Raw genomic sequence first — 12,978 nt, forward strand, 5'->3', positions numbered from 1 at the left:
ATGAGGTTAATCAATGCCAAAGTTGTTTCATATGTGCGGCATTGGTAACATTCAACCTAATGGTTTTATAGCCGGCCAGCAGAGGGCATCATTTCCTAATTGATTCTGCTGGTCTGATGCTGATGCAATTTTCTAAAGGGTTTGTTTCTTGTCAAAAAAACAATGAATCAGTGTGTTTAAATGTATAAAGAAGATTATGCATCTTTATTTCAAAACTGACTCTGAATTTGCCCTCTGTACATGACAAACATGAATATGGATAGCTGAACTTCTGTAGAAAATACCTCAGGGCATTTCACAAATGTTACTATAGATAAACGGCTATGTCTCTAAAAATAATGCGTAAGATTTTGTTTAAAACACCTTTTCTGCTATTTCTATATTTCAACCCAAGTGAATGTCAGATGTGGCTGGGATGTTGTTTGTCTGATGATCTGTTGTTTGGTTACATTTATCACCTCCTGAGTTCAGTATAGGTTAGAAAGAAAAATAAGACCAAATCATGCCAGCAGCAGAATAAAAAAAAAAAAAGCTTAAAGGATTAAGAGAAGGCTGAAAACGTTGGAGAATCTAGGTTTGCCCCAAAGAGTAATCTGCTAAAATCTGACTCCTGGTCATCTCATCTCTCATTTAATATAGTCATCTTTTAAAACAACTCTATAAACAAACAAACTGTTTATAGTTACAAACTGTTTTTCGGTTGTTCCTCTGTATTGCACAGAAAGGAACCACATAAAACGAGATGAGTTTGGTGAGTCTGATAAATGTTTTGGCATTATAGGATGTACATGTTACAGACTTAAAGATAATGAGATCTAATGAGAAATGATTGAATACGATCACATAGGCCTATTTTTGGGTTGATTTAGGGTTGAGGATTTAGATTACTGAATCTGGTAGCATTGCATTTGGCAGGGCTTTGTGAACTGCACAACAGTTGTCAAACAACCAGGGGACATGTGTCGTCGTATTACGTATGTGAAAGTGGGTTGCCGCAGATAATCTGATCACATCTGGAAATGGACTGCATGGATTAACTCTGTACCTTGGTACCCTTTCATTTTCATATTTTGCTTTTAGTTTGCATACTGTGCATGGTGTGGGAGGGAAAATTCTGGCAGGGGTGTTAATCCTCTCCCATAGCACATCTCTGTAATGAAAGAGCAATTTGCTTAATGCAAAGTGCAGAAATGAATAATATCACACATAAACAGACATCACTACATTGCCTTTGCTGCTGCTTCTTCATTTATCTTATTTGCTTTTTACAATTGCTAGGTGCAGGCTAGTAGAACATTTATTTTCGTATACATCATGGTTCCGCATCAAAATTCCTCGTTTTCTTGACATAAAATATTAGATGTATCTAATAGTAATGACACAACTGAAGAGATTAAACCTTAGTCTTAAATAGATCTAAAGGTCTTCTGTTGAGGATTTAGATTACTGAAATGTCCTCTCTTTAAACCACCGTCTGCTTATAGTATAATATCTACAACATCTAGATGCGGGACAAAACTATACATGAAGAACTTGTGGTCACTATCTTCCCATCTGAAAGATGTGTAACTGACTAAATCAGAGGAAGCGCTGATTGTTTTTGATCTGTGCAAATTACTGCATTACTGACAACCAGTGTCTTTTGTTTGTCACAGTGACTTTTGAGCTTTTTGGGGCAAATCAATACATTTGCTCTTAGGGTCTCTAAAATATACATTTTGCCGCTTTGGATTTTCAGCACATTACTAGCAGCAGCACAGTCCCATGCATTCATTACTTCATACTGTGAGACCGGAGACACCCTCTAAATCTGAGGATCAAAATAATTTATTAGGGAATAATGACAGATTAATTGGTGATACTTGTACCTATAATTCAAACAGGTTATTTTGAAGTCACAAATGTGCTACTCTGAGTAATTTCTTTCGCTGATAATGGTAATGTTTTCTGTGTCCCATTCAATTGCAGGCTGTTCAACAACAAATGCAGCTTTCAGATGGCCGTTTTTCCCTGCCATGAGTGGCTCAAGGAACATTACGTGCCTGTCGGATTGAGACTTGCCCTTGAGTCGATCAGTTGAAGGATCTGCAAAGATAGAGGCCAGAGTGCAGCGGTCTTCCCCAAAGGTTGAGATGCCTGGAGAGGGGGGAGGAGGTTTGCAGCAACTACAGCGACATGGGGTTAAATACAGATACATCAATATCAGGACAAGGGTCACAACACACCCAAAAAGAGTGGTGTAGCCTGTGTTGAACGGCTCCTCTGAGGAGCGCTGGGCTACGACAGTTAGGTTCACTTCTCGTGATTCATTTATCATCCTCGTATTATCCACAGCAGTGCACTGGTAGACCCCCGAATCTATGGAGTGGGCAGCAAGAATATCCAAGCTACCGTCTTGATTGAGACGTAGAGTTCCATTCTGGATCAGCTGAGAGATGTTCTCTTGATGAGGAATGATCCAGCTGTAGGACAGGTCTTCTCCGTTTAGAGTGCCAGTGCAGTCCAGTCTCACTTGTTCACCCTCATAAACAACTTTATCAGCCTTTGGGGATATCAGGGATATCATCTTCCCAATCGTACAGTTCTCAAAGAAGTGTGCAGAGCGCAGAAAATTTATTGAGATTTGAGGTTCACCGTACTTCAGACACTTGTAGTCATCCTTGTAGTCTTTCACGCTTGCGTATCCCTTCTGCTCCCAGTGCCAAAACATGCGATACAGAGAGCAATCACACTCCAGACTGTTGTTATGCAGAAACAGGCCTTTTTGCACCGCAACAGGCAACAGCACAATGTCATCCATGGGCAAACGAAACAGACGGTTTGAGGAGAGGTCCAGCATAACCAGGTTGGGGTGGCTATGCTTGCGAACTGAGAAGAACGGGAAGTCTGTGATCTGGTTGAGGCTCAAATAAACCTTTCTGAGACTACCGAGCCCCATTAGTGTGTTGCTTTCCACGCGGGAAAGACGGTTGTTGTATAGCAGCAACACCTCCAAGGCCGGTAGGTTCTGGAAGTGATACTTCCCCACCACCTGCAATTTGTTGGAAGATAGGTCCAGGTATCGTAGACCACTGACGTTATGGAAAGCTCCCGGGCTGAGCAAGGAGATGCGGTTATGAGACATATGCAAAGTGTGCAGCCTTGGGAGCCCGTAGAAGCTGTCGGCTGCCAGCCATGTTAGTCTGTTATGACTGAGGTCCAAGACAGAAGTCGTGAATGGAAGCAGGTTGGGGAATCTATCCAGACCTAAAGAGCCACAGCTCAGTATGTCAGAGGTGCACAGGCAGCCCTGAGGACAACTAGCTCCTGAGATCCGAAACAAGAGCGAGATCAAAACCATATAATGTGAAGAGATCATTCTTTTGGTTGCACGTTAAAAGGATTACATCAGGAACAGTGCTGGCACAGTTGGAGAAACACTCAACACAGGAAGCCCTCTGCTCTTAAATCCTAAAAAGGTCATTTTACATTTGTCATGTCCTCCAGTATTTCACAAGAGCAGATCATCACAGCATAAGAGCAGATGGACAGTATCTGGGGCAAGGAATGCACTAAGAATAAAACAGTCTGTAAATATGATTTATAATAAAAAAATGTTTACATTGGTTAACGTATTCTTTTAGCACAACATACACAGGAAAGCCTACCAGAAAAGTCACTTAGAACCTTCTTAGATCTGGTTCCTCTGTTCTTACTTTGATGTATCAGTCCATAATTAGAAGTTCTTCAAACCAATTATCCTGATCTGAAAATATCCAGTAAGTCCAAAGCGTTTTCCAGCAAGTTTTATATTTCCCTAAAACGAAACTCGCACCTTTCCCATGCAGTTCTCCTGAGGCTGAGCACCCTTGTTGTTTGCAGAGTGTTCTTTCATTGAGTGATGAGTCCACAGAGTGCAGCACTAATCTCTTCCCATCCTTCCCTCTGCTTCCTATTCAGAGCACCGCCTCATGTCTCTCCCTCTCATGCTGTGATTATTCCCGATATGGCTCTCTCTTTCTATCTTTCTTTCTACTCTCTCACTCTGTCTCTTTCTCTCTCCAATTGTTTAATTCCTTTAATCCCCTCTGGATTTGTCTTTTTCCGTTTCCAAAAAAAAAAAATTCATACAGACTATCTCTTAACAGGATTTCGGATGCTGTTTGTATCGTCTTATATTTCATGAAAATCATCAAAACATTTGGACTTGGATGAGAGAGAATTTGTTTGTATAGCATGAGGTACCAGTCAGCTTTGACTCCCCCTCATCTTCGCTGCCAGGCAGTGTTTGGCAGCTGTTGTCGGTTGTCTTGGTCATGGTGGTCCTGAGGGAGCTGACTGCTGTCACACTGAATTGGTCTTGGTTTGTTTGTGCTTCTCCAGAGGCCTTTGAGTACAGTGTGTCTCCCACATCTTGTACATCTGAATGGTAGTATTGATATTTTATCTAAATGATTTGAATATCTAACTATTCTGGTTTCATTTGATTAGCTGAATATCTATCTATCTATCGGATCACTTTGATTGAGGTAAACCTTGTTACCTCTTTTGTAAATAATTACATAATGACATCCACCTTTAATTCATATGTCCATGCTTTTTAAAAGATGGGTGCAAAATGAGGCCCATGCAAGCATAATGTTTTGGAATATAATGGATCTTGGAGTCAACGCAAGTTAATCATTTGCAGCATGTGACAAATCTAAAGCTGTGAAATGGAATTAGGATGTTTGTTTTTATAGATTGTCATTCTGTTAGGGTGGCATCTCTTCAGAAACACTGATGCATGGCATAGATAGCTGGCAGCAGTCACATTGACAGAAGCACAGAGTAGCAGCTCCCACACACAAGACCAAACACTGATAAGTCTTACAGTATTCCAGAAAATGACTGGAAACAGCTTTGCACAGTATATCTACTACTCTACACTCACATGATCTGGGCACACGAGATGCTGAATGTGGGGGAAATTAACTGAACAGGGAGAAGATTTGAATTCAGTTGCAGCCTTATACATTGTCTTTGATGATAAACCATTTAAAGTCCTCCTGTAGTAGTCAATAATTGTATCCCTTAAAACTCATCATTGATCACCAAAATGACATATTTAAAAAAAAAATCCTGTGAAATAAAATTATTCATGCCTTAAAATAGCTTGAATGTAACTACACCCTTGCTTCATTCAGTATATGCGGATCCATGAATATGCTAATTAACCCCGCCTCCACTCACTCACGCCAGCTCAGAGATCCACTCAGTCAACTTACTGAGGTAAACTCTGCACATTGGTATCGCTCTTTACAAGGTCAGACACATAACCGTAATTAATAGGATTAGCCTTTTGCTTGACAACGTTATCAAACAGCTTATAATGTGTTGCTAATGTTACACAAACCATGTTCCTGTTCACATCAGTCAGGCAGCTGCCTTCTAATATTCAGTAGGCCTAGTCTATCCTTACAAATGCTTTGAACAACTCAGTACGTCAGTGGAGAAAGGCATGTTCATCGTAATATACATCATACACCTACTATATTGCTAAATCTATCCGATTTTTCATATCAACAGAAAAATATACCGGGAAAACCTGTCTTCTCTTGAGACTCCACTGCTTCAATGTGGTCATAGTTAATGATATGCAAAAGCCCGCCCACATGTTGACATGATTGGTTACATGGTAGTTTGTGACTTAAAGCTGAAGTCCGTAGTTTTTCCTATTTGTCGCCATCTCTGTTCGAAATCTGCAATTGCAGTTATTCGCAGAATTATTAACTTTGCGTGGATTGTGCCTCGGCACGGCACAGCGCGGATTAATCCAATGTTTTGAGAAGAATGTGCAGCTGTCAGTCACCGCACCGGTGTGGATCCTGGCATTCGGAATCACAGATTCTACTTTTTGGAAGTATGAACAACATAAGAATTTTCACCGGAAAATGTTATCTGAACAAGTAAGTAACATCCACTTTTGATCTGACCAACTAAGGGGAAAAAAGCATTGCAGAAAATTGTGCTGATTAAATCTAACGATCGCTTATGTCTTACCTGTCCAGCAGAAAAAAAGTCGTCTCTGCGTCCGTTTTGAACTGCTTCAAAACACGGAGTTCATGCCACCTTTCAAAAGCCCTTCCGATATTTATCCTTGTTTTCGCATGGACCCGGTTGCAGTCTGTTTTTTTCTGTAGCCACTACGAAGTCCAAAGTCTTTTGCATTTTACAACGGGTGAATCTCCAGTTGTCACTGGTGATTGTTGTTTGAACCTTTCTGGATCTGCCATCAAATTGCTAAGTTTAATTATATCAAGTGCTGTGAGAAAAGGCTATAAATCTCCACCTCCAACATCCTCACATGCAATACCCAGCAAACACAATGTTGGCACAACGTACCCAACCTTCTAACAACGTTTTAACAACATGGCCAAAACATTTCTATAACTACGTTGTGTGGTGAAGGTTGTTACAGCGTTGTCACAATGTTGACATTAAACCACCGTTCAGGGCCATTGCTTAAGGTTGTGCCCATGGTGTCTTGACAACCACTGGACTACATAGTACTCGTCACTGCCCTGAAGTGCGAAAAGCAGCCTTTTAAATTTCAACCGCCCGTTGGGCTCATTGTGTTGTCTCATTCTTCATCGAGCAAAGATACGTGAGTATTGCGTTTAATTTATTTCAGCTAAATAAGATACGTAATTATTCAAACACAAAATACAATTTCATTTTCTAATGTAATGTAGCCTCGCTCGCACTGTTTAGTTTTTCATTTGATTTGTCTGCTATTTAGTCTCATTCGTTTCTTTGCTTCTCTGGATTTGTGGATGTTTCCTGGACTGATTCCGGTTACCGACCTTTATCGCCCGGCTTTCGACTACTGTCTGCCATGTACAGAACCCGGTTTTGTTCATTAAATGTTCTGATCTTTGCTTTTTATGTTTTATTTATTATGCTTAAAAGAAATTTGTATATTTGTTTATTTTGTATATTTGACTTTTGGAAGTGCAATTTGATTACCATATAATAAAGTTGAATTAACGTAACCTTCTGTAATTTTTACTCTTCAAAGTGTACACTTGCAGGTGTTGATTATATATATTTTTATTATATTTATATTTTATTATAAATATTTTTTATTACAATGTAATGATTTACAGATAGCCCCATTAAATAATGAGGATAAACAATATTTAAAAAGTATATAATTATCTAACATCTGACTAGTTAAAAATTAACCTCAAAACATAAAATGCTAAATGGGGGATATCTATAGGCCTATCTAGCATTAAAAAAAATGTCAGAACGTCTCTCTCAGTTGCTGAATGTCACGCAACAACATTGCTACAGCCCTGTCCCATCTTACAATTATAGGCTACGTTGTTACAAAGTTGCGAGCAGTAGACCGCGACGTTGCCATAGCAGAAATGCAACGTGCCACAGACGTTGCCACAATGTAAATGTGTTTGCTGGGTATAGCCTACTAGCCAGGACACATTATTTATGTGTACAGGTGTGACGTAATGACGCAAAGACATGCTCGAATTTCCTGCAGAAATCCACCAGTAGCCTACCACTGGAATTGAAAACATTATTACAAGCTTACCGTTTTGAATCAAGCTAAGGCAAGCAGATATTTTGAACACTGGCTGGTTATGTAGGCTACTTACTCAAAAATGTATTATGGATAATTTTTAACCCAAAAAAGTTAGGCTACGGACTGCAGCTTTAAGAAACACCAGCGATTTCAAACCGCATTTGAAGATCACTGCGGTTCTAAAGAGAAAATACTCAGAAATTATGTTGACTTATGAATTTGTATATTGTTTGTCTTAAGGCATATAAAAACACCACATATAGGCTACATAATAAACAACATTAAAAATTTAATTTTCACCACAGGGGGACTTTAAAGTCTTATTATTCACTGACCTTTCGAATCGAAGTCGCTACACCAGTTTTAGGTGAAAAAATTTCTAAATTTCTAAAATTAAATCTCAATCACATCCGCAATTCCCACCATTTGGAAAGTGCGATGCTCGAACATTCTAGCAGGACGTCAGGGTGAGAGCGAATCAGGTTTGGTCTGTTTGTTTTATTTTTGGGAAAGTGTAGCCTACTGTCGAGGTCTTTTTGTACCCTGTAGGCTACCCAAACGTGTTACAATGGCATTTTTCAAAACTAGGTTGTTCCAAAGTCATTAAATGTAATAATTTATAGTTTTATTATTTAATGTATTATAATTTCTTAGACGTTGCATCATCAAACAGGTTATGCATATAAACAAACAGTAGGTGGAAGCACTTACATACGTAACAAATTGCATGATTTTAGTCCAGTGAATTTATGCTGAATGGGATACTTTAAATAAAAAAAATTGTTGGCTAAAACAGCTTTATCGATTTTTTACTTTTTCCATTTTTCATTATTTGTTTTTGTTTTGTAATTGTTCAGATAAAGCTACTGAATATCTAGTTATGTCCCTGCTCACATGATTTATAGCCTATATATGAAGAGTTCAGATGCAAAAGCCTCTAAGTGCCATCTGAAATTTTCTTCTAGAATGATCATTTTTATAAAGCTTGTATATTTAAGTTTAGTAATTTCACTTAAATGACAATTAATAGGTAATTTGCATTGCCATTTAAGTGAAATTATTGAACTTAAATATACAAGCTTGATAAAAATGATCATTCTAGAAGAAAATTTCAGATGGCACTTAGAGGCTTTTGCATCTGAACTCTTCATATGCAAAACACAATGTTATGAAATACAGATTATTTTAGGCAGTGTTGTTTTTTGCTTCTGATATCATGATAGTGTGACAAAATGCCTTTTTTTGTTTTCCCTCCTCAGTTTATTTCTTCTTTGTGTTTGAGATGTTTGTGTTGGCCTGTCGAGGAGTTTGACTCGAGCATTCATTTCCTCCTGCTGACCTCCTGTCTTCAGCAGTGAACTCACACAGAGACTCTGCAGAGGTGATCGATTGGAGACAACGGGCAGTAATTCCTCCTCTGGAGAATGTGCAAATGAGATCAATTGATCGAGTTCACCATGGAGGCAGTGAGGAGAGTCATAATTACACGGAATAGTGTGCTGTCTGTATGTTTGTGGATCTCTGTCTTTGTTAGTGTGCAAGACTTCAGGTCTATTCATCACATTCAATATATTGTAACAATAAGACTTGTTATTGCTTGAGCAAACAATTAGAAGGGCAACAGAGATTATTCACTGTATTAATCTGAAATGTCTTTTATCTCATGTATGGACCAAAAAACCTTATAGCAACCTGTTGATTTTTCTGTATTTGTTGCTTGGTTTTACCAATGCACGCTTCCATTTTAACCATTACCCCAATATGTATTTTGCTCATTAATTGTCTTTTTGGTAGTCAGAAATTTTTCAATTACAGGCTAAATGAGGTGCTGTCGCATAATTAGCCCACATTTAAAGTGTAGTGCAACTTGCTTTTAGGCCACAGCACAGAGTATCTTGCTTAATGACTCGAAAATAATGAGAAAAACATTTTCGCTCCATTTCCATGGATACAGACCCATGACTGATTAATCTGCTTTGCCCTTAATTATGGCATGCTTCATTTGTGGTTCTATTGGATATATACAGCTGATTATTTGTAATAAATCTGTCTGAATATACTATAATGTACACTGTAAAAACTTTAAAAAGTAAGTTAACTGGTTGCCTTAAAATTTTGAGTTCATTGAAATAAAAAATTTGAGTTAAAACAATGGAGATTGGTTTAATCAACAGAAACTCAAAATATTATGTTATCTGAACCACATAAATGATCTAAGTTGATTTGACAAAAGAAAAAAGGTTGTGATAACAAATCATGAATATCTGTTGTTGTTTTTTTACAGTGCATAGCCCACACACACACACACTTTTTTTTATTTTATTTTTATGGGTCATAATGGTGGCCTTTTTTAAGTAATGGCCTTTTGCAGTCACGACTTTACCGTATGTGGCTAAACAGAAACTTTTTCCAGAGAGATATTCACTGGAATTAATGGTGTGAGTCACAGTGTTGCTGATACACGACAATGTTACTGAATACCGAAAGGGGGCAGTAGTGTTACTAAATGACAGCTTGCACCGATGCACTTCATTAGTGAGGCTGTGTCACTCACTGCACCCCCATAACCCATGCCATTTGTTATAATAGTCGAAGCATGCGAGGCACAGGAGGGTTCGAGGGAGGATCACAACAACAGGATCACCAATTCTTCATTTCGAAAGTCTACATCACGCATTCCAGTGGAAGCACGTGTTTTCTTCCTTTTCTTCTGTATGACGAGAACAAAGATTTTAACTGACATTGTGACGATTAGGGAAATGCACTGAATCAACAAATCAGATATCAATGATTATTATTTTAGTAAACAAGCAATTTTCTGTCATTGCAAATAATAACAGAATAAGATTATGTAAAACGAGCAATTTCTTGTCATGAGCAGTCTGCCAATTGAACCCTTGAAGACTTTGAAGTTAAATTAAAAGGCTGTAAGATAAATCTAGGCTATACTTGTTAGTTGTGATCACAAACTGTTCACTTTAGTTCTCTGTCAAGTGTCAAAGTAACTAGGGGATGCATACATCCAGGATGCAGACCACGCGTGTGAGCATTCAGGGGAGGGCGAAGTAACTGATGCTGAGCCAATGGAGATACTCGTGCGAGACGCATCTGTCCGAAACCCAAACTAACCGCTGGCATAACGCTGTGTCTCCTGTATGTGTTGCGCGGTGAGATGAAAATCTGACTGAAGTTTGAAGAAGCTCACTCTTATTCACTGACTTTGGGAGATTCGCACGGGCAGGACAAAACAAAAAGGTAATACTACGCACGAGAAGGTTATTGTTGAAAGTTTTGTCGTGTTATTTTGCATAGCCTATAGCCTACTCGAGGCACTGTTGGTGCCTGTTTTTGAGAAGATCCACCTATAGCATAATCTGTATTTCGATATTAAGATTTAAACGATTATAAATTAAATTATAATTTCTATAAAATATTTGACCGTCGTATGAAAATCGTATCAAATGGATAGAAGCCGACTGTGAAGTCGTGTGTTAGGAACGCTGATGCTTTTAAAATTTTGGTTGCAACGAAACCTTTAAGATTTAATCTTGATTTCAGGATGTTTTGGTTGATGTAGAATGTAGGCTACTGTTTTTTTATATACAGGCATATTTTTTTGAGTTCACGACTGGGAAAGGCGGTCTGTGCAGTGTGTCTTCAGTGTGTTTTCATGGGTTTTGGAGATGCTGTTCCGCAGTAGGTCAGCACTGCACAACCCCCAACTGCTATGATGCTGAACTGCTATGGCTCTCAATGATTTGTTTAGAAAATGGCCTATTATGGAGAATGTTGTTTAGTGAGAGGCATTTAACTTTATTATTCGCTTGATTAAACAAATCCAATATCAACAAGAGCTTTTATTGTCACAGTACACAGTAGCCTACAGCAATAATCTCGCTTAATTTAATCACCTGTTGCATGGCTGTTCTCTTTCATCTAAAACGGCATACATTTGTGATTAATGTTTTTACAAAGTCATTTAACAAGCTAACAGTAATGAAATCCGCAGTTGTGCTCTTCATCATTTTATGCTCATATTTTGTGTGTAACCTTCAATGTCATTTCCACTGCCTTCACCTCAACAAAGTTTTTTTTTTTTTAGGTCAACATTAGTTAATTTAGTCGAGCAGACGCTTTAAAGAGATAGTTCATCTAAAAATAATGAAAAATCTGTAATTTACTTACCCATATATCCAAACCTGTTTGTTCTGTGTGGAACATAAGATATATTGTGAGATATGTTTGTCCATACACTGGAAGTCAATGGTATCCAAAATTGCCTAGTTACCAACATTCTTCAAAATATCTTCTTTTGAATTCCGCAGAAGAAACAAAAGTCATACAGGTTTGAAACGACATGAGCGTGAGTAAATGATAACAGATTTTTTTTGTTTTTTTTGGGGAACTAACACTTTAAGTGACTTATCAATGAGAAAAATACAACAGGAGTCAACATTATTAGCAGTAATTTCAAAATTGATTTAATGAGGGTTTAGGGTCTGGAGAAATGTCATTTGCTTTAAAGTCAACATGAATTGGTGTTCGCGGCCAGAAAGTGAAACAGAATTTTGAATGACACAAAATTATAGGGGTGGTACTTTTTCATATTAGAATGAATGCAAAAACAGTGGCTAAATAGCTTTTTGGCTATTGGTTAATACAAAGAATGGGCTACCTGATGTCCTTTCAGAGAGTTTTTACATTTTGATTAAAGATTACGAGAACAAACAAATTTTGTCTTTTGGAATAACATGCACTGATAAATTGTTCACAATGCAACCATGAACATGTATTAAAAAAGTAAATCCAAATTTGAGTGAGATGAGAGAGAATGGACAATTGTCTTTGACAATCGAGCTGTGTGTGGGGGCTGTGCCTCATACTCACCTTGTATACTGCTTTAAGCAAGTATAGGCTATGCCGCCTCAGCCGGGGTCTGCTACTGACTGCAGGGCTGTTCAATCCTGCTCCTGGAGGGCCACTGTCCTGCAGAGATTAGCTCCAACACCAATTAAACACCTGAACCAGCTAATCAAGCGCTGTGTCCGAAAACTGATAAATGCTGCCTTCGGAGGACACATTCAATGGTAGGAAGGCAGCATAGATGTATCCTTCGCTGCCTTTGATATCCCAGAATCCTGTGAATTACTATTGTAGTAATTTGTTTTTTTTACTATTGTAGTAATTAAATAGCTTAGTTTTCACCAAAGCTCTCTCTATTTTGCTGTAGATCATTAAACCGTTACGCTGCCGCAGAGGTCTGTTTGAAATCAGTTTTGTGAGGAACCTTCATGTGTAAATGCTGCCTGCAAAGTCATTGCCTGATAGGGCACCGTGGCAACAAGTCAGCTGCCTAAGTTTTCGGACGCAGCCAGAGTCTTACTAGGCATACTAGAAACAAAGCCACTTGAAGG

At 38.4% G+C, this 12,978-nt stretch overlaps 2 protein-coding genes across 3 annotated transcripts in view; one reads left to right on the forward strand and one right to left on the reverse strand.

Annotated features, from left to right (window-relative positions):
- Positions 1 to 26: 26 nt before the first annotated feature.
- Positions 27 to 3,917, reverse strand: LOC309481428 (amphoterin-induced protein 3). The gene has a single exon (XM_082146336.1). It carries the CDS (start codon positions 3,356 to 3,358, stop codon positions 1,907 to 1,909), a length of 1,452 nt encoding a protein of 483 aa, XP_082002462.1. The 5' UTR covers positions 3,359 to 3,917; the 3' UTR covers positions 27 to 1,906.
- A 6,682-nt stretch (positions 3,918 to 10,599) lies between these two features.
- Positions 10,600 to 12,978, forward strand: part of klhdc8b (kelch domain containing 8B) — a 133,531-nt gene continuing 131,152 nt past the window's right edge. For both annotated transcript variants that reach the window (XM_082146341.1, XM_082146340.1), the window contains exon 1: positions 10,600 to 10,819. The gene's annotated coding sequence lies outside the window, so the exon portion shown is untranslated. The remainder of the gene's footprint in view (positions 10,820 to 12,978) is intronic.

This window comes from Leuciscus leuciscus (assembly GCF_965113295.1).
Source record: "Leuciscus leuciscus genome assembly, chromosome: 18".
In the NCBI taxonomy this organism is placed as follows: domain Eukaryota; kingdom Metazoa; phylum Chordata; class Actinopteri; order Cypriniformes; family Leuciscidae; genus Leuciscus; species Leuciscus leuciscus.